We start from the raw sequence: 26,390 nt of genomic DNA, 5'->3' as shown, positions 1-26,390 counted from the left end.
TTGTGTAATAATGGTATCCAAATTTACTAGCAAAAAACTCGGGAAAAAAAAGCCAGCTAAAGTAAAGCAGCAGTGGGTTCGACCAGTACTTTTTTCTGTGCATCCAAAGTTTGTGTGTTCAACTCGACAATATGTTTGTCGCGTCTATTTTTCATCACACAGCTTTGAAGGCTAAACAATTATTTTAAAAGTAGTTATACTATAAAAGTAAGTTAAATATATTTCGTGTAAAAAACTAAATACAACTCAGTAGGTTAGTTTTAGTTTAATTTTAATTTTTGTATATAGTTATTTTTCAAAATTTTAATCATTTTAAGTTATTATTAGAACGTTATGTTTAATAAAGTTGTGTTAAGAATCGGCAAAAAACTAATAAAGGCGATAAATGAATATTTAATTGTAAAAAAAGCAAGATAATATATTTTTAGTACATTTTTTATGCAATTTTTAAATCACTCATGTTTTGTCTCTTGAATGTACGTACTCAAACATAAACAATATTGGATTTCATCCTCACATAATACCGTTTTCGTCTCACTCCATTTTCCACACAGGCCACACATAGCCGGCGCTGTCGCAAATTTTATTAGCAACAGGCTCACCAAATACGCGAAATATAAATCGAAGCCCGTAAACACTGGAGGAACTTTATCACAACATTATCGAAGCGCCCTTACCGCTCTTACCGCTCTTTACGTCGTTATTCAGCCCCAAGTGGGCTTAAATGTTTGAAAAATGTTCAAGTGTTTAAGTTTGTTCCTGACTCCGTGGGAGGCTCGATAGAGTTTTACTCGAAGAATGGGATAAAGTAGACGCCATTACAGAAAAGGGAAATGCAGAGTGCGCGCGATAAATAGGCGAGGAGACATTGAACCAGCGTGCTATTAATGTAGGTACCTGTAGGCCACTATTCAGCCCCATTTCGATCAACAAATAAGACGACTGCATTTTATTATAAGTGAAACAAACGATTTTCGGTGGAAACTGCAGAATCTTTAAGAAGTTGGGTGTTAAGTGCCGACACTATTTAGTATTATTATACAAAATCTATGGCGAAATTGCGTTGCTTTGTAAAATTTAGTTGAAAGATATTCTATGTTAAGGAGTTGACCAACAGTGTCGAATGGTTTATTGATATTGATTGTTTCATTGATCTGTGAACCTAATTCAATTTACGAGTATATCTAACTGTTGCCCGCTAAATTTCTGAGATTAAACTATTCCATGATTTGTCCAGAGTTTCAAACTATTTCCATACAGCAAAATAATTTGTAACGATTTAAATTCAAATACAAATCATTTACTCAGTAAGTAGGCCGCGACGGGCACTTTCACACGTCATATTTATAAACCACCAGTGCTTTCGCAAAGACTATCATTGCCAAGAAGAAAGCGCCACAAGAAACTTGGTAGTCATTTTTTCATAATCAAATAATTCCAAATAAAACACTTAAAAACTACAGTATAAAATCAAAGAAAAAATTACAAGAAAAGAATAATAATAATAAAAGGATGTTTGGGGCCCCTCTCTTTTCTTAGGTTATTACAAAACTAAAACAAAACATGTAACTACATATATCACGTTCAGTTGAAGTGTGAATGCTTCGACCTTCATAAATTATAATAATAATAATTTGATTCTGAAATATACATTTTACGTCAAATAACCATTCAGCTTTTGGATTTAGAAGGCAAGCTTACGCCTGCCGCCCCCAAAGTTAGCTCAGACGCACTCATGTCATGCTCTGAAAGCAGAGCGGTACCGAGGGCATGTATCGCTTCTGTTCCCGATTAAACGGTTTAAGTTTAAAGAAGCAGACAGGCAGATGAACAGATGTAGAATGATTTTCACCAAGACACCAAAGCTTCTTTTACATACTGTACTCGAGTTATTTCTAGAACTTTAATGTTTTATTATCATTTAAAGTCGGATCGGTTTTATGATAACGGAGGAGCATGTAAAAAAAGGTTTTAGTTAACGTCACGGGTTTTACACTATGATTAAGTGTTTCGCACAATTTCGTTTGATCGTATAGATGTTCCATAACGTAATTACAGATCCTTTGACACAAAATCAGAGTCGAACGTAGTATGCGACGTCACAGGCTAGATGAATAGTGAGCTAAAAGTGTTAACGACTGATATTCATCGTAATCGACACCCGATAATGACGGCGAGACGATCTGACGAGACAATTATCGGCCAAATAGTTACTAGGATTTTATATCAATTTCGGCCCTAAAATACGGACAGATTTTATTGGATATTAATTTTGGGCTGGAGTTGGTAAATACGCATATTTCGACAGCAACGTAGGTAACTTGAAATTGAGTTCGCATTTCTGAAATTGCGGACTTTCACAGTTGGTCACAGGTCGCGTGCAATTTTACAGTTAATTCCACAATTTCGGTGTTTTTTTTATGCATGTAATCCAATAAAGTACTATTCATTGAACTGCCTATGAAAAAGTGACATCCGATTTATTGTAAAAGGCTTCGAAGCACTTATGATGGTACCTGCTTTTAGCTGCTTATCTTTGCACTATATATAACATGTATTTTTGATACTACCTCAAACTTTAAGGGCAGTTAGTGAAGGCCCTAATAATCACATTTTATTATGTTTTAGTTAAAAATTTAGACTTTTTATTTTCCTTAACATATCACTACGCGATACTACTTAGTTTTTATTCAAAACTTGTTGACGTGACAGCTGTCACAGAACGCTTCTCTCTCGTACGCATTACATTGCTGCTCGAAAATATTTCAAAAATGAATTACGCTCTGGTAGTCAATTCTAAATTAACAATTTGTTTTGATATCGGTTCACAGCACTTAAATCTTCGTCTGGTTATAGTTTGAGGTAGTATCAAAAATACACGCTGTATATATAGTGAACTTTATATAAGTACGAGTATAACACACGTACATATTATAAAATCAGGTAGCTACTTTCAAGCACAAAGTCATACCAAAACAAAATCACACAAATATGAAACTTTCACACAACTGAATATACGAAATAACTACTAATGACAGTTTTTTTTTTGCAGAAAGATCCCTTATTCCTCGTTGTAACTTATTCCACCAGAGGGTCGAGAAAAATGCTAAACTCTCCGACTAAATTATGCATGGTGTTGAATGAAAACCAAGTGATAAACTTTGGGAATTCTCGTGAGTATTTGTTATGAATTACAATGCAGACCAACGATAAATGCGATCGCAACTATGGGTAAAGTAAAGGCTGGTTATTAATAAAACTGCAGCTTGAATTGTAAATAATAATATATCTGCTGATTTGGGACCATTTCGTGGCATGCACATCTTTTAGGGTTCCGTAGTCAACTAATAGGAACCCTTATAGTTTCGCCATGTCTGTCCGTCCGCGGCTAAGCTCAGAGACCGATAATACTAGAGAGCTGAATATATGTACATATCAGTCACGCCGACAAAGCGGTAAAATAAAAATAAAAATCATTTTTTAGGGTACCTCCCATAGACATAAAGTGGGGGTGATTTTTTTGGGCGTGTCCGACAAACTCTTGGCCGGTTTTGTATACTTTGTTTTGACCCCACGATGTCACGAGTAAAATGTATCTTTATTTCTTTCTAAAATAAGCAACACACTTGTAGCACTTTGGGAAGGTTTATTATTTTACCATTACGAACCAACGATTTTATAAGTACAAATACGTCATATGCTCACAAAATAACATTCTCTTTACGCAGCAGCTGTACCTACACACGCACTTTGTGGCGTTTTTGATCCTGTTATAAAAAGCCATGGTTGTCCTTTTCTTCGACGTCACGTGAAGCCACAAAGTATAAGTAAGATACGCTTACAGTCGCCAAACGTCGTTAATAATTAAACATTATGAATTTTTGCGTCTGCGTTTGTAAGTTCACTAAAAAATTTAAAAATACATGTGTTAGTTAAATCATCCCTTTCTAATATTTTAGATAGTACCTGAAAAAGTTTTTAGTTGATTATTTCCATTATGTCTTGTGACGCCTTTTTTAACCGACATACTTTTTTTAAGTGGGCTAGAAAAACGTTTTTCTAGGTGAACCGACATTGTTACGACTCAAAAAACCATGAAAATATTTTTCTACCTACATAATTATTTACTTATATTATTTTTAGGGTTCCGTAGCGAAAATGGCAAAAACGGAACCCTTATAGTTTCGCCATTTGTCTGTCTGTCTATCTGTCCGTCCGCGGCTTTGCCCAGAGACTGTCAATGCTAGAAAGTTGTAATTTTGCACGAATATATATATGTAAACTATGCCGACAAAATGAAACAATTCAAAAATTCAAAATTTTTTTTTTTTTGTGAGGGTAATTTTTCTTCTCATCCAACCTTGCAGTGTGGTGTATCGTTCGATAGGTCTTTTAAAATCATTAGGGGGTCGCTAAAACAATTTTTCGATTCAGTGATCTGTTTGCAAAATATTCAACTTTAAAGTGCAAATTTTCATTAAAATCGAGCGTCCCCCTCCTCTAAAATCTAAACCGGTGGGTGGAAAAATTGAAAAATTTGAAAAAATGTAGGATAGTAGTAAGTATATCAAACTTACAAGGAAAACGGAGCGGTGCCCTTGTCCGATTGTCGCAGAGGGCCACTGCTTTTTTAGCTATGTAGTGTATCACTGCTGGGCAAAGGCCTCCCCTCCTGACTTCCACAACTCCCGTTCTGACGCTATGTCACGCCAGTCCTTTGTGTACGTTTTCTTGTACCTATTAGGAGGTAATCTCTTAACTGACAAAATACCGTTAAAGAGTTGTCAAAGATAAAATGCTTCACGATTCCAAATTAACATAGGCTACTTTTATTCTATGTGAGAGTCCGTGCCGTGCCAGTTTTTACTAATAAGACGGAACTATTTATCTTTTTGCGTGGGTGTCGTAAAAGGCGGCTACGGGTGGGGGTGATGTGAGAATGGGCAGTAGGTACTGTAGCATTTTCTATTGCCAACTAAGTACGACCTCCAGACTCCAGCTCTGCGGTATGGAAGGCAAGGGGAAAATATTTCATAAAAAATCACTAGTGATCCTCAACCGACGACCACGGCCACTCTTTCATGAGTATAGCGACTTAGAAAAAACTTTTAGGCTGCGGCTACACTGAGGCAGAGATGAGCGGAGTGGAAAGCGCCCTCCGCTCCACTCGCTTCTGCCTCAGTAGAGCCGCAGCCTTATACCAGGAAAGTGTAGTTTCCGCGGAACTTCTTATAAAAATAAAAAGTAGGTAACTTAAATCATAAAAGCACAATTTAACTCAGTAGCATTTAGTACAATATTACTTATATTGCAACATAAAAGTTGTTTAACGGTCAATCCGTAGTGCCCCGCGGCGTTATTACCCGTGCGCGCTAACGTCTCGCATGTAGTAGCTAAATTACACGTCTATATTTAATTTAAATATATTGACTTTATGCACATGCAAAAGATGTAAAACAGAAAAGATAGTCAATTTCTGGTTTTATCACACCCATTTGCGAGTAACAAACAAAGTAACGACGTAATCAAATATTGTAAGTAACTCAATTTTACCTAGTTTCAATACAACGATGCCAACGATTGTCTTCAAATTTGCTAAACTTGTAAAACTCTGTTGGCAAAGCAATAATCAATCAAGTTTAAGTTCTTGCCTATCATCAAAGTGCCATGTAGTAAAATTGATTTTATTCCAAACCAAAAAAAAACAAAGTAACAATTTGATTACTTGGTTACAACAGAACTTTGTCTTCATAACATTTATGACATTTGATAAGCATTGTTATATAGACAGATAAAATTATTTACTATGATATAACTCTATGTTGGCATAGAAAACTAATTGGTTCACAATAAAGCTAGGAATATTTACAATATTGAATTTATAGTTCTACATAAATATGTGGGTAGATAAGTAAAGCAGTTTCCACACAAGGTAATGCTTCGGCAAAATTAAACTTAAATTAAATAAACAAAAATAAAAGCTTGTAAAATAAAAACACTAAACTAAAAATAGTTCAGTGTAAACAAGTCGCATTGAGATGCATATGCATGACATGCATGAGAAAATGCTGGATTTCTGCAATATGTAGCACTCGACACATTTGTAAGTAGATAGTTGAAACCTATCGAAGCAGGCAAAATACTTGAAGTTTCAGAACCCTTTTTCAAAGACCTTTGACAATAAAGTCATATTTGTACAACGTCGTCACTAACTTCGTGTGCTTTCGGTTCGAGATTTATCGTTTAGTTTCAAAAGACGAGGAGTTTATACTTAACTTTCGAATTGTAATATACCTATAATAATACGTAATATGGCCATTCTTGGAAGTGTAATAACTAAACAGACGAATTAGAATATTTTCCCTTTTCTGAGGTCACGGACGAGAACTCCTACCTATATTATTAGTCCGAATTATAAACGCGACAATTTGTGAATGTGTGTATGTTTATTACCTTAAGTTTTAATGCCGGAAAATCGCTTAGTTACGAGTACCAATAGATAGCGATAAACGAATTTCACTAAGGCAATGTCTTGGGCAAGCTGATAGTTAAAAGTATAATTAAATGCTACACAGATAATAACAAGAAACATCGATTATTAATGAACACGAAACAATATTTCACCTCAGCAGCTCAAACAGGCAGGTTTTATTATGAAAAATCAGTGAGCAAAATCGCATTTCGCTCACTCCGTGAGACAAAGTAGCTTCTTTTTTTTAAATGCTGAGGACAGTGCTGGTTTCACTCACTGAATTCCAAATATTTGAACTTGACTTCGATATGTCACTTTCACTTCAATATAAAAAAGCGAGAGACAGAATCAAATCGATACTAAGTTCGATTTTCAAATTCTGTAGGCCTAAAAAGAAACAAACAAACGTTTGGATACACATAATGACAAAACATCTGTAATATTAAGTTTAGAGTGCATTAGTAAAGGGATTTAGTATAATAGCACTTATTGTTCGAAGCTTGTACGGTGCTTTTCTCAAATATAAACTAAAACCGGCCAAGAGCGTGTCGGACACGCCCAAAATAGGGTTCCGTAGCCATTACGAAAAAAATAAGTAATATTTTTCTGAGGATTTCGTATTTTTACCCGACTGCCCGAAGGAGGGTTATGTTTTTCGAGCGTATGTATGTATGTATGTATGTATGTATGTATGTAAGTATGTATGTATGTAAGTATGTATGCATGTAAGTATGTATGTATGTATGTATGTATGTGGGTATGTATGTCCATTTCTTTGGTTCTCGCTGCAGCCTAAACGGCTAGACGGATTGTAACATATAAGGTATCATTGGATTCGTCATAACTGTCGGAGTGACATAGGGTATATAATATTTCTATATGGCGTCTGCGAAAAAAATATGGCGAAGGAACTTTTTAAAGATGTAATGGCGACTGTATGAATTATTTTTAAAAAAAGTTTTAAATATGATGAAGTACTATATTTATTTCTTAACAATCAGATTATATTTTAAAGTTTTTGATATTTTTTGTCTTCTAAATATATGTGGTTTTATTTTAACCTTTAATTTAAATGTTCTCGCTGCTCAGGTGAAAAGTTGTATGTGTCACACGAGACCAAAGTTTTTTTGCATCTCGTGTGTTTGAATCCCTCGCTGATCTCAGGATTCAAACCTAGAATCACTCACTGTCGCTCGTGATTCAATTGTAGAATCCTTCGCTTACTCAAAAAAAATCTCTTAAAATGACTTTGCTCTCTTCTTGCACAAATAACTATTTCTTGTTATATAAATGTAAAACCACATTTCGTAATATTTGAAACCCCGTGAAATCAGAATCCAACAAAATGGGTTTTAAAATTAGTTTCTTCGATAGATCGCGTTTGATGTGACAGTCTGAAGAGGGTGTTATTTGGGTATCAGGTCAATCTTTCGTTCCGCTCTCTCTCCGAGACTCCCATCTCTACTTTATTTCCGCTTTTGGATAGCGCAGAGCTACTTTAATGTACTTAAAGATGCCTCTACAATGAAGCCGCTTAGAGTAACACCAACGTACTCAATGTAATGTAAAATCTTGTATTTATATTTCTTAAAATCATTGATAATTTCATTTGTTCTATCGTAAACGCCTAGTGGCACGCACAGATCAGTTATTAGTAATACTAATACAAAGTTCTAATTTGTCAATTATTAGTACTTTCATCCGCTTATTTATTTTTCCAGTAGAGCGAAGGGGTGAACGAATCCTAATGCCTTCCTTTATTTTGGACCGTTTTAGTGGCGTACTTTCTTAACGTAATGCTTACGGTACTTTTATATCCACCGCTACTTAGCATCTGCATCATATCCGACTTTCCGTCTCACCCTCTGCTATGACATCCGCACTTGCTTTTTATAGCTTTTCTGCGTTTTTATTTCCACTCCGCCCTCAAGATAAGTTGTACGACCATTTTATAGTAACCTTTAAATTCGAGGAGACAATGGTTCAGAAGTAATAAGAAACTTAACTACATTTATGACTTAAGTTTCCAGAAAATTATAGTTTTTTATAGGTTTACTAATTTACTTAATAATTCACAATAGAAATGACCCGCGCCAGCTTCGCAAGGGTGCAACTTTGAAAAAAAAGTGGTGAAAAAATAGAGAGAGTCCTTAACCAAAGGCGGTAATTTCACTTTTTTTTTCATTTGCACAAACCTAGACCCGCTATATCTTTCATTTTAAGAATAAGCACTAAAATAAATGGTCCTTCGCAATTATACGTTCCACGTAAAGGTTTAGCAGTAAAAGGTACATTCTATAAACAGTGAGGTGTACTCTAAAACCACGTTTTATATGTAAATGGGCTTTTCCTTTAGCAAAGTGCTCTTGGCTTGGTGATCTCGTGACATACTCATAAAATGAATTTCACGTGGCTCCCTATCCGTACTCCGTGCCACGGATAAGTCCATTTCGCGAGGACATATTGATTTCTACAATCAAGTATACATGTACATTTGTTTTAGCGAATTGTCTTCTATCAGCTGGTAATAGATACGAAGTAAAGATCATATAATAAGTTCAAAAGTGATATTTCTTTATTTTATCGTTAAATGATGAATGTCGCATAATTTAACGGGAAGCGGCTAAGTAACGAGAATATCGCACTTTGACACATAGGTGTTGAGTTTATTAATATATGAGCATAACCAAGGTTTCAAATATAAATGTACATGGAAGGGTACTTACATATCTGAGCAGATTCATCAATCAAACTTATTTACACATGTCACCTGTCATATTAATCTGACCAAGCCTTTCAGTAATATCTACACAACGGAAAACTGCATTTTCAAAATTATTTGACCTACTGAAAGTACATAAACACTAAGTGGTACAAAAATATCAGCACCATACTAACGTGTTCCAATTTTATGTGAACCAGTGTAGAAGTTCATAAATATATTAATAAAACTGAATAAACGAATAAATCATCTGGTTCCCTAAAGGCTAGCCTACTTAGGCTCTGTTTCCACCAGCGATGTGTTTCGAGGAATGTGTTTTTCATGAACCAATAAAAACTCTTCATTTACCTAGTCTCGCTCCGCTCAGCAGCACATCGCTAGTGGAAACAGCTGAGCAGAGCGAGGCGAGGTAAATGAAGTGCTTCTATTAGTTCATGAAAAACACAATCCTCGCACATCTCGGGTGGAAACGGAGCCTTATCAAAATAAAACGGATGAAGTGCGTGCAATAGCACGACAAGCTCCGAATTCGTGTAGGTAGACATAACATCTATTTGAATTTATTATCAGTAAATTATGGAAATTATGAGACGAAAACGTAATAAAATAATGCAATAATCGAAGAAGTTACGTAAATAAAACAAAACATGTATTTTTATCCTACTCAAAAAAAAATTCAAAAATCAAAAAAAAACAAAATCATTTATTCAGTAAATAGGCCGCAATGGGCACTTTTACACGTCATTTTTTAAAACTACCAGCGCTTTCGGAAAGACCATCATTGCCAAGAAGAATGCGCCGCAAGAAACTTGGCAGAAAGTCATTTTTTCAACATAAAATAATTACAAATAAAATACTTAAAAACTACAGTATACAATGAAATAAAAGAAAATACAAAAAATAATAATAATAATACAGGGATGTATGGGGTCCCTTAGTTACAAAACTAAACTCTAACTATAATCTACGTTCAGTGGAAGTGTAGACTGCTTCCAGCGTCATAAATTAAAAAAAAAAAATTTATAATAATAATATTATAAATGTGAAAGTTTGTGAGTGAGTGAGTGAGTATGTTTGCTACTTCTTCACGCTTAAACGGCTGGACGGATTTGGATGAAATTTGGCGGAAAGTTAGTTTATAACCTGGATTAAAACATAGGATACTTTTATTCCGATATTCCCACGGGATAGGGATAAAATCTCGAAATAACAACCGCTGGGCTTAGAGTCATGAAATTTGTTATGTAGGTAGTTGGACGTCTGGAATAACACATAGGCAACTTTATGACTCGATATTCCCACGGGATACCTAGGGATAAGATCTTGAAATAACAACCGCTGGGCTTAGAGCTATTAAATTTAATGTATAGGTAGCTGAACCTCTGAAATAACACATAGACTACTATTTATACCGATATTCCTACGGGATAGGAATAAAATCTCGAAATAATAACCGCTGGGCTTAGAGTCATGAAATTTGGTGTGTAGGTAGTTGGATGTCTGGAATAACACATAGGCAACTTTTTGACCCGATATTCTCACGGGATAACTAGGGATAAAATCTCGAAATAACAACCACTGGGCTTAGAGCCATGAAATTTGGTATGTAGGTAGCTGGACCTCTGGAATAACACATAGGCTACTTTTTATTCCGATATTCCCACGGAATAGGGATAAAATCTCGAAATAACAACCGCTGGGCTTAGAGGCATGAAATTTGGTATGTAGGTAGCCGGACGTCTGGAATAACACATACGCTACTTTTTATCCCGATATTTCCACGGGATAGTTTTGTAACTAAGGGACCCCATACATCCGTGTATTATTATTATTATTATTATTATTTTGTAATTTTTTCTTTAACTGTATACTTACTGTACTTTTTAAGTATTTTATTTGTAATTATTTTATTTTGAAAAAATGAATTTCTGCCAAGCTTCTTGCGGCGCATTCTTCTTGGCAATGATGGTCTTTCCGAAAGCGCTGGTATTTTAAAAAATGACGTGTAAAAGTGCCCATTGCGGCCTATTTACTGAATAAATGATTTGAATTTGAATTTGGATAGGGAAAAAAATTGAAATTTAGCACTGGGCTTAGAGTCTTGAATTTTGTACAGTAATTCACAACACAACCTCAATGAAGACCACGATATAAATTTCGGAAATTTCCAGGGGAATTTTGTAAAATCCCGAAAATTTCAATTGCAACTACCAGAGCGAATAGTTTACGCGTGCGAAGCCGCGGATAAAAGCTAGTGTTTAATATAAATTTAAATTAAAATAAAAAAAAATCATTTTTTGTTATTCGACTGGATGGCAAACGAGCAAGTGGGTCTCCTGATCGTAAGAGATCACCACCGCCCATAAACATCTGCAACACCAGGGGTATTGCTGACGCGTTGCCAACCTAGAGGCCTAAGATGGGATACCTCACGTGCCAGTAATTTCACCGGCTGTCTTACTTACTCTCCATGCCGAAACACAACAGTGCAAGCACAGTTGCTTCACGGCAGAATTAGCGAGCAAGATGGTGGTAGCAATCCGGGCGGACCTTACACAAGGTCCTACCGCCTGCATACATCATGTTCGACACTATCGGGCAGTCGCTAAAACAGTCAGTTGCTTCACGCGGTCATCTAACTCCCTATTCCTGGGCATTTGTGTGGCATGTGGCCTTTAGACGCATGAGGTTTTATGTCACCTTCTTCAACCCACCGTTTTACCCACAAGTAAACTGTGTTCTTCTGCAACAAAAGGAATGTATGTATAATGATGTGTAAGTTATGCATACTATAGATAACGAAACAAATACGTAAAGAGATACAAAACATTTAAAGACATCCAAAAAGCTTTACCCGGATTAGAACCCAAGGCGTCAGCTTCGTAGCCAGGGTACTACCAAATGAAATATTGAACTTACCATTACGCCCAATTCTTCAGCAATATCTGATACGCCAATAACATCCACATGCATCATAACTATTTTGTGTTTTATATGCTCCAATATACTGTACATTTTAATACATGTATAAAAATAATTCAATGCGCGCAACTGAATCACAAAATTGTATGTGATTGTGATTGACAATAGAAAATGACTTAACTCAAGAATAACGTATCTTGAACGTATCATTTAGAAAATAGTAATAGCCAGTCATAAATGTTGATAACAAATAAACCTCTATAAGTCGATTGTAAATTGAAAGTAGCAAAAATGGTTAACAAGCCGCAAGCAAACACTAGTGACACTTCTATGACGTCACACTCAAAATGAAAGAGACAAATGTATCATTTGACAGTACGGTACTCTTTTCGGTGATTGTCATTTTTCATAATTCGAAGTTTTATATTTGTTCGGATATAGCAGTTGCACAGATATTTTTGTACCACTAAGTACTTATTTCTAAATATTTGAAAAAACCATTGCGTAGATTTTTATGTACTTTCATTAGGTTTAATAATTTTGAAAAATATTTGTACATATATTCATGAGTTTTTAGTTGTGTAGATATTACTGAAAGGCTAGCTCAGATTAATATGACAGGTCACATGTGTATATGTGTGTGTATGTGTTTGATTGATGAATCTGTTCAGATATGTAAGTACCCTTCCATGTACATTTGATATTTGAAGCCTTGGTTATGCTCATATATTAATGAACTCGACTGTACATATTTCATTGACAGTATCACTAATGTTGTAAATGTAAAAGTTTGTAAGTCTGTTTGTTTTTTTGTTATCTTTTCACGTCTAAACCGCTGAACCGCTTTAGTTGAAATTCGGTTTGCCGGTGCGCATCTACTCTCATAATTTTCGCAAGTCATAATGTAATGTTTGTCATAATTTTTGTTATTCATAATTTTTCCCGTCGAAACCATACGTATATTTTTTATAAATAATTAAATGGTTATCTTATAGAACGCTATTAGTTACGTAAGATTTGTTTTATAACAATTCTGGACAATTTATGGATGCAGAGAAAAAAGAGTTAAGATAAACAATACATTATGAATTGCGACAATATGAGTCGACATGGACCATTGGTTAACAGATAGCTTGAGTTCTGGGAAGAACATAGCAGTCTTTATCCCGGAACATTGCATAGTTGCTGCGGGATAGCGATAAACGTAGGTATTCGACGCGGACGGAATCCCGGACATCAGCTAGTCTTTCATAAATTAAGCGGATATATGCCCGAATTAGCTAATGGATTGCAACAAACGCAATGGTCCCATTTCATTTCTGATTTTATCTCTCGAATTAAGCGTGTCCGGATATTATTTTCTATATAGTTGTAAAAAGTCTGCTGCAGCAGTGAAAATACTTGCCATTTAAAACGTTTTTTGTTCTGCTTACCTAGCTTACTCAATGTATCTCTGTGGAAAGGGTTTTCTCTCCTTTCACCGTTCGTTTGAAGCATTCACGTTGCTAGCGCTCCTAACAGAATGCTTTCCGTATGAAATTACTCAGTTTATTTTAGTCTCATAGTCGAATTCGCGGATAAATGTTTTAAAATAAATTTACTTCGGAACGATCTTACTCCATAAATTACCTAGTAGGTACCTTCCCAAAACCTTTAGTATGCACAGAACCATCCAAACTCGTTAATGAATGGTTCAATCAGCAATGCGCGACGCGAATACAGAATAAACTCATTATAGTAATGACTGCACTCATTATTCGCTGAAGAGACTTGGAAATATTGAGACCAGTCTCCCAGAATTAACATTCCGGACGCGGCTACTTCTGAAATTTCTTTTCGTTCCCTCAGAAATAAAGGCGTAACCTTTACCCATTTTAACATTTTTCACAGTTAGGAATATTAATGAGAAAGAAAATACTCCTTTAAATAAAATATTTGTCTTACGAAAATCTTACTTTCAATTTTAAATAACGTTTTACAACTAAGTAGCTTTATCAGGTGGAATTCACGATTGATATTTGTTGTCAGTAAATGTTAGGATAGGTACACGAATGAATTTAGTAAATAAATCGGAATAAAATAAATATTCCTAAAAAACTGATAAGAAGCAACATCTGCTGTTGTTTATAAAATAAATATCACGGGACAACTCACACCAATTGACCTAGTCCTAAAGTAAGCTTAGCAAAGCTTGTGTTATGGGTACTAAGCAACGGATAAATATAATTTAATTATATACTTAGATGTAGATACATACTAATATTAAGAAAACTTTTTTTTATTATAAGCAATAAAACACCATACATTAAACATTTAAAAATTAATAAATATGTATAAATACATATTTTACGTTGTTTATTTAACGGTTGTTGCGGCAGCGACATTAGTTATCAATATTCATTATTTTCGTCATCTAGCCCACTGAACCAGGATGAACCGGTATTCATCAAAGTGCTTTATTAATAATTTTATAAATACTCGTACGCTTACCGTCATGCGAGTCGTATATGTAGATGACATGTTTCCAGCCGTAATATGTGATGGTATCGATGACCGCGCGGTGATAATCGGGCCGCATGCTGACGGCGTAGTCTATGAGCCCAGACGACGGAGGAATCACCTGTGACAAAAAACACGACTCAACATAATCAAATGTAGGTACCTACTGCAGCATTACAACGCTACATGTGTGTTTCAGGTGCAAACTTTTTGGTCGATTTTCGGGCGTTTTTACTGGCCGGTTTTGTCCTGGCTGTTATCGCTATTATGCTACGTATTTGGAATTATAACTTTTTCTTCTGGGATTTGATAGTTCGGTAGGCGTTTTGTTTTGAGCCCATTCTTTGATCACACGTTGTCGAGCGTTAACCATATATCTTGTTGCTGCAATTTTTACTAAGAAAAATCACCAGTGCCGTTTCTTCAATACAGTAATGCCACTTATTTTGCCCTCATATTTTGGAAGTGGAGCTGGTCGTTTATTTCTAGTTTATTCCATTCTAATTCAAGGTGCTTAGTAACTCCCATAGTGTGACTATATTTTTTTCCTTAAGTTGTAGGCTAGTTACTAAAAGTTCTCATGATCATGAAAATTTAGGTACTAGTTTTATCATTTTAAAAAGACTTGATGCGAATAATTTGCGTATGTTTTGCAGTACTGTTTGAGTACCTTCTGTATTGTTACATATGTGTTTTACAAAATTCCAAAACGAGGCTTGCCACAAGCGCTCTTATGTACTTTTAAGTACCAATTCGACCTGAATAACTATTTATTTTTAACCTTCTAAATCCCTAATGCTTCTAAACCCTACTAACATTACATTTTATAATATTTATTTATATATCTCCCGATGTTTTTATATGCTCTGAGTGTTTGTTTTTCTCGATATACAGTTTTTAATGTTCATTAACTTTTATTTCAATGCAAATTCTAAGTTGTTTAATTTATGTCAGCTTGTCTAGGGGTCTACGAGCACCTTAAGTGTCCTTAGACCACTAGTTATATTACAGTACCTTCTGTTTATGGATGAAATTGAAAATATAGTAAGATGGTGTTTTCTGTGTCCTGGAACACATAAAGCTTATTTCGTTTTTAAATATAATAATAATAGTAACAAATGCACCTTTTAAGTGTTCCTGAACTAGAATATAGTTGCAGACTTTGTAAATGATATAAAAATTTTCCTCGACCCTTGGCTCTTAATTCCATTATTGCTGTGGCGCAAATGTAAAACGCTGACTTTTCAGTTACTAAATAAAATAATTTTTTAAAGATCAATGTTGGTTTTATTCCCTCCTTAAAACTAGATTCCACGAGGGACTGATAAAAAATACGTCAAAAAGCCGCGAGGAGGAGCGGAGACAAAAGTATAATAACATTTACATTTTCCATTCATTTAAAGTAACAGGTAAAGATGGTTACATTTAAAATAATGTATTTTTCGGGCTCTGTCGCAAACAGAAGCGCTGCGTAGTGTTCTGCCATACCTGCTACTTAATGCTTGGATTTGTTAATAACAAGATCATATTTAAATTAATAAATTTTGTTTGTATTTTGTTTGCGTTTGTTCATAGAAAAAAATGTTTCTAATACTTGTTTTTTTACGGTACATTTATGTTTTTATATTCTATATATATATATATACCGTAAGGTCGGGGTCGACCCATTGGAGGGATACTTTGGCCCACATAAAAACCATATAAAAACTTAAAATAAAACGTTAATTAAAAACATAAAAATGTGATCGATCAATTAACACCAACCACATGGCAAAGAGCCATATTCTTATAGCAATAATAAAACCATGACTGAGTTAATCCCATGGGCCAAAGTTACCCTTCAGGGCCAAAGTACCCCGACCTTACGGTATATATCTGTCTAGTCTCTTCATGTTATACCTTCTTCTTACGTGTATATTGGTTGTACATTTATAAGAAAAGTCAAAGCATTTTAAATACTTAGGTGCAGATCTTAAAAAGTGTTTTTGTTTTTTAATGATAACATCCTCGTCTTACTTCCACTTCTATTTTTCGTATTTAACCCGTATCGTACCTATTCATCTCCTGTCAAAATTCAAAATAGTTTAATATCGCTTACTATTTCTGGTGTACAATAAAGAATCATTCTATTGTATTGTAGGTAAGTATACTACGCTATTTTACAATATTGATTTCCATGATAAAGAATAACTGATTATGATTAATAAATAATTAATGCATGATAGAAGTAAAAGCAAAACAAATTCATAATTCCAAAAAAGCAAACGGCAGAAATAATTGTATTAAAAAGGTACTCATAATTCGAACAATCTGTTACTGGATACTTCGTATAACAACAACAATTTTATAATAAAGGTATTTTACCTTAACATTAAACGTGTCCAAATAATTAATTTAATTAGTGTAATATAATTTGAATTGTACCTACCGTTATTTTATCTAGTTATAGAGCATATTGACGTCAAAAAACTCTATGATATTCTAGTTTATTCGTGTTAAAACACTTTTGTTTTTTTTTTAAGTTAATCGCACCTATATACTGTTATACAGCAAAAAAAAAACTTAACGTCTAACGACTGACGGGCGACCATCTCGCGTTGTTAATTTTCTCCATTGATAGTAAAGTACTTTCAACTTGAACGGCTATTTTCTTCAAATTATAGGACTTCGAAACATTACGATATTTTAATTATGAATTTATTAGTAGTCTGAGGAATTATGATGCCCATTTATTGTTTCGCTTTCGACAATGGTTTGCACTGCGGCATAAAGCCAATGAACGTGAAATAGGTACTGAATCACCTTCTGGTTAGCTTACCTTTTCCGGGAACCAAGGCGTTACAAATGGCATCTGGAAGGTGTTGGTGTAGGAATGCAGTGTGTCGAAGGAGTCCGGAGTGACAGCACCCAGCATGGCAAACACGCCACGAGCGAACTGGTTGCATACTGCGTCAAGAAATAAAACAAATTAGATTGTGTTAAGACTTCTAGCTTGCCGTGGTAATCTAGTTATTTAAGCTAGGCTGTTTAATCAACGGGTCGTGGATTTGAATCTGATTCTGACGTAAAAAACATTGTAGATTATTAAAAAAAGTAGTGAGGCGCAGATTAATAATCGAGAGTACATTTAAGACCCGACGTAAAACGACGTAAAGTAAAACGGACTCTCAAGTGATATACACTTAACTATAACAGTTTTTTCTTTTTTTCGCGTCAAATCGAGTAAGGTAAGTACAGAACCTCGATTGGCCAACTTACGTGCCTGCGTATCAAAGCAAGAAGAATTCTCAGAAAAGTGAGGAAGTCTCTAGCTCAAAATGAAGTTCCGAGATTTTGCCAAAGTTCACGAGTTAAAAAAAACAAAAAATCCTATCTTGGTCGGATAATATCAGGATTTCACCGCAGTCCGCTGGGAATATCTCGATAAAAACTGCGTTATTCCAAACATCCAGATAGCTACATACTTACCAAATTTCATCCAAATCCGTTTCCGTCATCCAAAACGGCGGTTTTGACGTAAAAGAGTACCACACACGCACGACAAGGTTTAATATTGAACTGTTAAGCCTTTTATCAGGGTAGTAACTATTTGGTACACTTACGTACTGAACAATTATGGTATAACATTGCATAGATAAAATCATTTTTTCACGACACGGCTCAAAATGCGGCCATATATATACCCAAAATCCAGTATCCAAAACTGACTATATATGTACATTTAACAGCAGACATTAATGGCTCGCAAAACACGACAACAATGTAACACATTAGGGTAACAGGTCGTATCAATATATGTATTTTATAGTACGATACGTAAAACGAAGTAACTTTAAAATGCAGAGGCTAGTTTGGAAAACTGTTTCTACGCCATGACCTTATTTTTATAAACCATCGGTGGCAGTGAAAAACCTACCTTTATAAATTACACAACTTTTTACTTCATTTTCTCAATCGAGAATATTTGCGTTTTTATAACTATCAAATCTGTCAAAGTAGCCCCAAAATTTCCTTAACTAACCCCGGTTTACGGTACAACTTTTTAGAATATATTTCAGAACTTCATACCCTGCGTGCTGAAACGACAATCGGACCAATCAAAAGTAATCTTCTGCTGCATGTGAAACTAAATTGACCAATGAGAATGCGTCATTCATGACTTTTATGAGGTTTTTTTTTCTTAAACGCATAATATGCACAATATGCTTTAATTTGTTTTTCACCTAAGCACGTCAAACAGGCAGGTTTTGCTATCACTCCGTGAGACAAAGTAACTTTTAATTATTATTTTTTTAAATGCTGAAGACAGCGTTAGGTCTACTCACTGAATACCAAATATTTCAACTTCACTTTGATCTGACACTTTTACTTCAACACGAAAAAAAGCGAGGGATAGGACCAAATGTGTTGATTTGGACAATCTTAAATTAAATTTATGGTATTAAAAATATACCTAATAAATTACATGACAACGAAATATTTCCAAAATGAAAATTTTCCCACCCAGCCGCTTCTCTTGTTTTTGTTTTTATAAAAGAATGTGAACCCACTTGTGACTCTTCTGGTGTTGCAGGTGTCCATGGGCGACGGTAATCGCTTACCATCAGGCGATCCGCCTGCTCGTTTTCCCCCTAAACCATAAAAAAAAAATGTATGTATACTGCCTCTACAGTTGGAATAAATATTTGTCAAATTGAATGAATTTGTTTCAAATCTATTTATGTTTATGTAATCTTGAAAAAAAAAACATATTTAAAGGTTTAATAACATTTATAATAAATTATACGTTTATTGTTCAACCTTTTTAATGACCCAAAGATGAGGCTTTATGCAGTATTAAAAAATAAGTACCTACGACATATTTACAAGAAGTTCTAAGTTCAAATTACAATGCATGTTATGAGTATGAGATTTGTATTGTACCTACTGGACACTTTTTCGTTCCGATTTCAAAACCTCTCTACTTACCGTTTTTCAACAATGTTTGGCATTCTTAACTTTCTGGTGACTTTTTAAAGATGTAATCGCGACTGTAGGTACGTATCATTTTTGAGTAAGGGTTTTAAATATGATTATCATATTGGTTTCTTAATAATCGGATTTTATTTAAAAAAATTGTGTTTGTTTTGTAAACAGGTAGGTTTATGTGGTTTTATTCTTATGTTACATTTAAATTATGTTCTCGCTGCTGAGGTGAAAATTTGTATGTGTCACACGAGACCAAGGTTTATTTTCATCTCGTGTGTTTGAATCCCTTGCTGCTCTCAGGATTCTAACCTAGAATCACTCGCTAACGCTCGTGATTTAATTATAGAATCCTTCGCTTATTCGGGATTCAAAATCAACACTCGAAACAAAAAACAGCTTTGCTCTCTTGTTGCACAAATAACTATTAAGTATGAAAAAACGCCATAGCATCGCAGCAGGTCGGACATGACGAGAATTACTTCTTTATTTTTTAAATATGTGGTTGGGTATTGGCCACTAAGAACGGAGTAGTTTTAAAAAAATCACAAAATAAATACTAAGATCGGCGGGAGGGGTGACACTATTTACCGGCCCGGATAATATCGACATGGAAATACCGACCCGATTATTCGTGTATACGCCCAAAAAAACTCGTGTCAAACTGACGAGTTTTTATGGGCATGTACATTTTCATATCGGCATTATCCGGGGCGATAAAGACTGTCACACGACGGGAGCAACGCAGTCTTTGAGTTCTTACTTATTGTTTGTTTTGTGATAAATGTTTTTTATTTTCTCCCAATCGTCGTGAAAAGCACAATGTATAGTCTCGGCCTAAAAGTCCAATAGATGAACTCGTATTATCGAGTCTGGTCGGCCTTCAAACTAACTCGTTCATCTATTGCTTATTTTCCAGCCTCTACAACAATGTACAATCAAGTGCAAATATAAGTATCTATTCGAACCACTCAAATATATGTTACTACGGCCTTATTGCGTCGGAATAAGTCTGTGGTACATATTTTTGAAACTTTGAATAAGTGCATATTTTTACACTAGACTGTACTAAGTACAGTTTTAATAAAATAATATAAACAATATTATCTCGACTAATCATTCGATTCAAACAGAACAATTTGTTGATGCGCGAAAAAGGCAATTGTTCTGAAAGCGAAATTTTCCCACTAAACAAGAATTTTTAATTTAATTGCGATTTATTGTTTTACCGTAAACGGAATAAAGGTTGCGCAGAGTAATTTGTTGGATTCCTTATCCAGTATATAAAATGATTAAAATCGTACTTCAGCTACCGAATCAAAATCAAGAAAATAAAAAACAAGAAAATAAAGTACAGATAATGTATTTTTTAAAGTATTAACCTTAGCGGTCCCCCAACACTGACGACGCTTAGTTAAAAAAAATATTACTAGTAATTATACCTACTAAATTAACTTAGGCTAATTTTGCGGGAAATCAGCATAGTCCCCGCGGGATAGGGATAAACGAATTCTTCTCAGATGAAGTCGCGGGCAACAGTGTATAATTATTTTTTACTTTTTAGTTGTCTTTTTTGGCGGTGTTTTTTTGTCGGCGTTTTTTTTCGGTCGTTTTTTATTTTTGCTGGTGTTTTTTAGTGTCGGGGTTTTTTTTTAATTTTTAATTTAAGTTTTTTATTTCATGTTTTTCAAACGGGTATACTTATATTTTTTTTAAAGTGTACTAGTGTGCTGGATATCCCGGCTGCAGCATCAGCTCATCCTGTTGCCACCATTGCATTGTATGTAGTATCAAATACTGATCAAAACGAATCCAAACACGATATATCTGCTATAGTTTTATCAAGAGCAGCATCAGGCCGAGAATTCCATAATCTTGCATAGTAATATAGTATACATGGGTGTTTCAAATTTTAGGTCCCAAATATGTTTGAAAGTAAAGTAAATACCCATTATGCTTCTAAGATTCCTACCGCAGCGAACAAAAGAGCTGATGATCTTGAAGAGGCTGAACCGATTTTGATAAAACATGTCTAAGATCCATCGCTAGAAAACCAGCTTTTAAATAAAAAAAACCGCATTCAAATCGGTCCACCCGTTTAAGAGCTACGGTGCCACAGACAGACACACAGACAAACATAGCGGTCAAACTTATAACACCCCTCTTTTTGCGTCGGGGGTTAAAAACTATTTTAAGTTAAACTTCCTTAAATTTATAAACAAGGCAATTATTATTTACTCAAAATTTTAAATAAGATGGAATATATTAACATTCACATTCATAATAATTATAAATCTTTGAGTTTTTAATGACTGGATGGATAGCCTACAGGTAAGAGAACCTAATATGACTACGATGCTTGAGGTCGCAGGTCGAGTAGTATTTTATGAAAAATACGTATGTTTTTGGTGGAGTGCTGGATGTTAAATAAATATCTATCCGGGTACTTATGTTCCCTTAGTAACATTATAAATGCAAAAGTAGTTTGTTTGTTCCGCTTTAACGCCTTTATCCCGAAAAAAAATTTTTCCCCGAGAGAGAAATTAGTTGTTAACAAAACGAACTCCTCGAAAACGAAGTTGTGGGCAACAGCTACTTTATCTAAATAATTATGTTTATTGTTATCGTATACCTATAGTATATGAGCTTTGCTTGGTTCGGGACTAGATCAATTGGAGTCAATCGTCCCATGTAGTATTATGGTCAAATGTTAATCACAAAATCTGTTACAACTCTTAACAAAAATTAAAATGAAATAATTCGAAATTTTCTCATTTGAAAACTGTGAATATTTCGAATTGTTTCAGTTTAATTTTAAAGGTGCGAATGGTTAGTTACTCTAACGCGCTTGAGATGTTAACTGAAGTCGAGATTGAATCGCTTACTCGTATTTTATGCGCAATCAACCTACTTAATTTAATCAAATAGAAAAGGAGCGGTGAGCTGGTACTACTTAAATTAAAATCATAAAAAATTCTAACTCAATAAAATATAATGAACTCGCTCTTCTGCGGTTAGGTTAGTACATAATAAGCAGTAATTCATTCCGCTATAGTGCCCTAACGTCGTCCGGTAAGGATTCCCCACCACTTAGTGCGGCTACACACTGTATAGTATTGTTTAGGATTATTCTAACAAGAACGGTGTTGCATACTAATTCGACAATACTAGACTCGAATATTCAGTGCGAAATTGCGCTGATACGGGCTCGAGATAAACTGGATATTAGCAAAGCGCTTGTGATTTATACAGCTTGCTGTTTAACGCATACCGATCATAGCCATGTTTTGAATAGCGATGTGAGTCGAGCCAAAATTATCGAGTTATATACTAGACCGAATACTCATTATAGGTGTTATGGGTTATTTATTGGTGCGAGCTCATAAATCAAGTTCGTCGGGTACATACAACTTTAGTTGATAATATGGGTGTATTTCTTAGTTGACAAGCTCGGGAATAATATTAAGAAAATAAGGGTTCTCCAGCAAACTTACTGGATTCAATGAAACTAGTATGTGTTACTTGGATCAACAATATTGTGGTTTTGGTGGATCAACAATACCTTCTAATTCTAAAATCAGAACAGGACTTTGTCTTATCTGGGGTTTAGCAGTTCTCTCATATACAAGGTGTTAATTAAATAACTGGAAACCAGAAAGTATTTTTTTCAGAATCGAGAGTAGGTAGAATCGATTACACTATATTTTAAATTAGGTTGTGTTTGTGTTTTAAAATCTTTTTTTTATAGCGCCCAGTCTAAAAGTTACGACTGCAACATGCGCCAATTAAATGTTTCAGCGAGGTTGTATAGGTACTATTCTGACCGTTTTGCTGTCAATGTGTGATTTTCTTTTAAAAACGTCAAAGCGTAACTGACAAAATACAAATTATAAGTGTGTAGAGTTAGAAATGAAGTAGAATTACTGACTTAGGAAAACTGACGAATATCTTTTAAAATAATGATGGTATTCAAACATAAATGCAATCAATTGACATAAAATGAAAAAAAAAATATTTTTGCGGTGTCTGAGTTATTCAGTTTTCAGTTATTTATTAATTAACACCTTGTATTGCGTAACAGGTACAGAGTTCACTGAATAAGGATCAGCAACCAAGGCCAAAACACTTTGAAAGGCTTACGCGCTGTACCTGGGGCGTGCTTAACTCGAAACTAATTCGAGAGTTATAATGGTGTAGCCAATACGTATTATTAATCCATTCGCCTTGAAAGTTTTTCATGATAGCTTAATAGCTTCCATTTTTATTTTTTTAATACAACTTACTACCTGTTCATCAATTACTTAACTGTTGAGTCCTGATAACAAAGAGTTTGAAGTTGTTGAATCCGCCACGTACCTTACATTGATTTTTACGAAACTATTATCTACTTATTGCCACCTAATAGGAGACATTATACCACATTTGCGTTTACATTATCCATTGAAAGTGTAAGCTAACGACACTTAAACGAGGAAACAGTCAGAAGAAGTTTAATTAGCAAGTTGAGTTATCTAAGGTAAAACAAACGGGAGGTGGTCGCGAATCCTTACGATATCATTAATTTTTTAATATCATTTATTTATTTGCTACCAAATAGCAAAAGGCATGTTTATTTGTCAATAGTAAACGCACATGCATCACACAAAATGGTAACAAAACAAGTTATCAATTAATTTGTAAGTTTCAATATCTCCCGCAAGTTATAGCTTATCATCTTTCCTTCCACGCACGCATTAGTGCTCACTGCTTCCAAATATTGTTGGGGGTATTCGTGTTGAAATATGGATGTCGTAATAAAAAAAGCAAATATCGGTTGGTCGGTCCGGAGGGAGCGAGATGGGATGCCGATCACGTCTGCTCAGCATCACGGGGCGTCTCATATACTTTAAGATACTTTACCGATTCTAAACTGTCGGTTCGGTACTCACCGTAGGTTAAAGTTCAATAAGTATTTTCATTTTTTTGTTTAAGACTCGCATACTTGGGCTGAATGCTAATTTTGCGCCTCTACGCGCAAACATATCCATTTTTTATATCGGGAACTGAAGGAAAATGATGATAAATTAAATGAATAGGTAATGCTGATTACAAAGATACTTATTTATAACGGAATCCAGCTCTACCGATTATGAAATTTTATTTCAATCTAAATAGAACAAAAAAATCAGAGACTTTGTATGTATAGCTGGGGCTGGGCGCCCATTTTTCCGTTAATCCGCGAAGCCTTCAGTAGTAATCTAAGCCTAACCCTAACATTTTTCGATTTTTTTTAAATTAAATATTTAAATTTGCGATTTTTTGTCTCTCAGCATCACCTACATTTAAAGCACATAATACCTTTAATATAGATATGCTATCACAGGAAACTAAAGTACATATGTTGTATTTTTTAAAGTATTAACCTTAGCGGTCCCCCGACACCGACGACGCTTTTTTTTTGGGTGTTGTTTTATGTTTTTGCTGGCGTATTTTTGTGTCGGGGGTTTTAAATTTTTTAATTAAAAAAAAATATTTCATGTTTTTTAAACTGTTTTATTTTAAGTGTACTAGTGTGTTGGATATCTTGGCTGCAGCATCAGCTCATCGTGTTGCCACCATGCATTGTATGTAGAATCAAATACTTCTATTCGTATCTTAAAATATCCTATTCTTTCCAAAAATAAAATAAAAACTATAGGTTATTTTTTTTTTTGGTGCATCCCAATTTCAAGGTTTGTGTTTATGATGACCGTGTGGATGAGTGTTACCTTGTAGTTGTATCTGGTCCAGTTGTTGATTACCTACCTACGCGATTTGTTTCTGTTTATCGTTTCAATCATCTCTCCGTTCGTCTAACTCCTGATTTAGAAATTATTAAGATACAAAACCACGTTGGTTAATGCTTTTATGCTTTCCGATAACTCGTAGTTCACACTAAATAATTAATAATGCATTCGCCTCGTTAGCAGCGAGGAAGCTATTGCAGATTTGAATTTAAGGATCTCTGGCAATGACTGGCTCGGGATAGCCGCACGGGAGAGCCATATTATCGATTTCAGATTACACTGGAGGCAAAAGTGCAGCACCAGGATTACCGCAGCGCTCTGGTAGTAAAGGTGAGTCACCGCCGCGGCTGCCGTCGGCGGTATCACGACACCGCACGTAGGTCCTTTATGCTTGCCAACCCGTAAGCTGGAGCAATCTAGGCAAATACGAAACTATAAGCGTATCGATTTGTATTTCACTCGTTTAGGACTGTATGAAACCGGTGGTAGGACCATAAAAAATATTTGTAGCTTTGAAGCGCATGTTTTTATATTTCACAAGTGAGTATTCCTACCAGTTATTGCTACTATGTTTGATCTCGTTTGTGTGTGCTTGTTTATTTGTACGAAACAGATTTTCATTTACGTTTAATTGTCGTCGATTAAAAACTAGCAGATACGCTAAAACCCGATGACTTTGTGGGTTATGGCACTAATGGTACTCTTCAATAATTAATAGTCGACCTATCGAGTTCCAGGTTATTCGATTTGTTTTAATAGCTTCTATTCGTTAAACGTGTTAATGAGGATTTTAAAATAAAGCCGAAAACTACCTAATCTACACTACCAAAAGCTTAAATTACATAATTATTACGGAAATACTTATGGTTTATACCTATTCTAGTTTTTGCCCTACACAAGAAATATTATATCTCTTTCAAAACAGATTATCGAAAATAAAATAGATTATTATTAAATAACTTCAATGGATATGCTGAGGCAGATTTGTATCTCTTGTAACGACATCTTAGATATTTGCCTTTGTTATACTTGCACATCCAGTTTG

The 26,390-nt window shown here is 34.8% G+C and overlaps 1 protein-coding gene and 1 long non-coding RNA gene across 2 annotated transcripts in view; one reads left to right on the top strand and one right to left on the bottom strand.

The window, feature by feature from the left end:
• Positions 1-26,390, bottom strand: part of LOC141436198 (glutamate receptor 1-like) — a gene marked incomplete in the record, with an annotated part of 178,800 nt that overhangs the window by 52,078 nt on the left and 100,332 nt on the right. The window contains 2 exon segments of the mRNA XM_074099087.1: positions 14,607-14,736; positions 17,434-17,561. Coding sequence (XP_073955188.1) covers positions 14,607-14,736; positions 17,434-17,561 — 258 coding nt within the window.
• LOC141436210 (uncharacterized) overlaps positions 1-26,390 on the top strand; it is a 144,239-nt gene that overhangs the window by 61,016 nt on the left and 56,833 nt on the right. The window contains exon 2 of the long non-coding RNA XR_012452275.1: positions 3,053-3,173. This is a non-coding gene — a long non-coding RNA (uncharacterized lncRNA). The remainder of the gene's footprint in view (positions 1-3,052; positions 3,174-26,390) is intronic.

Source organism: Choristoneura fumiferana, chromosome Z, assembly GCF_025370935.1.
Source record: "Choristoneura fumiferana chromosome Z, NRCan_CFum_1, whole genome shotgun sequence".
NCBI classification, from domain to species: domain Eukaryota; kingdom Metazoa; phylum Arthropoda; class Insecta; order Lepidoptera; family Tortricidae; genus Choristoneura; species Choristoneura fumiferana.
This window is presented reverse-complemented; position numbering and strand designations above follow the sequence as displayed.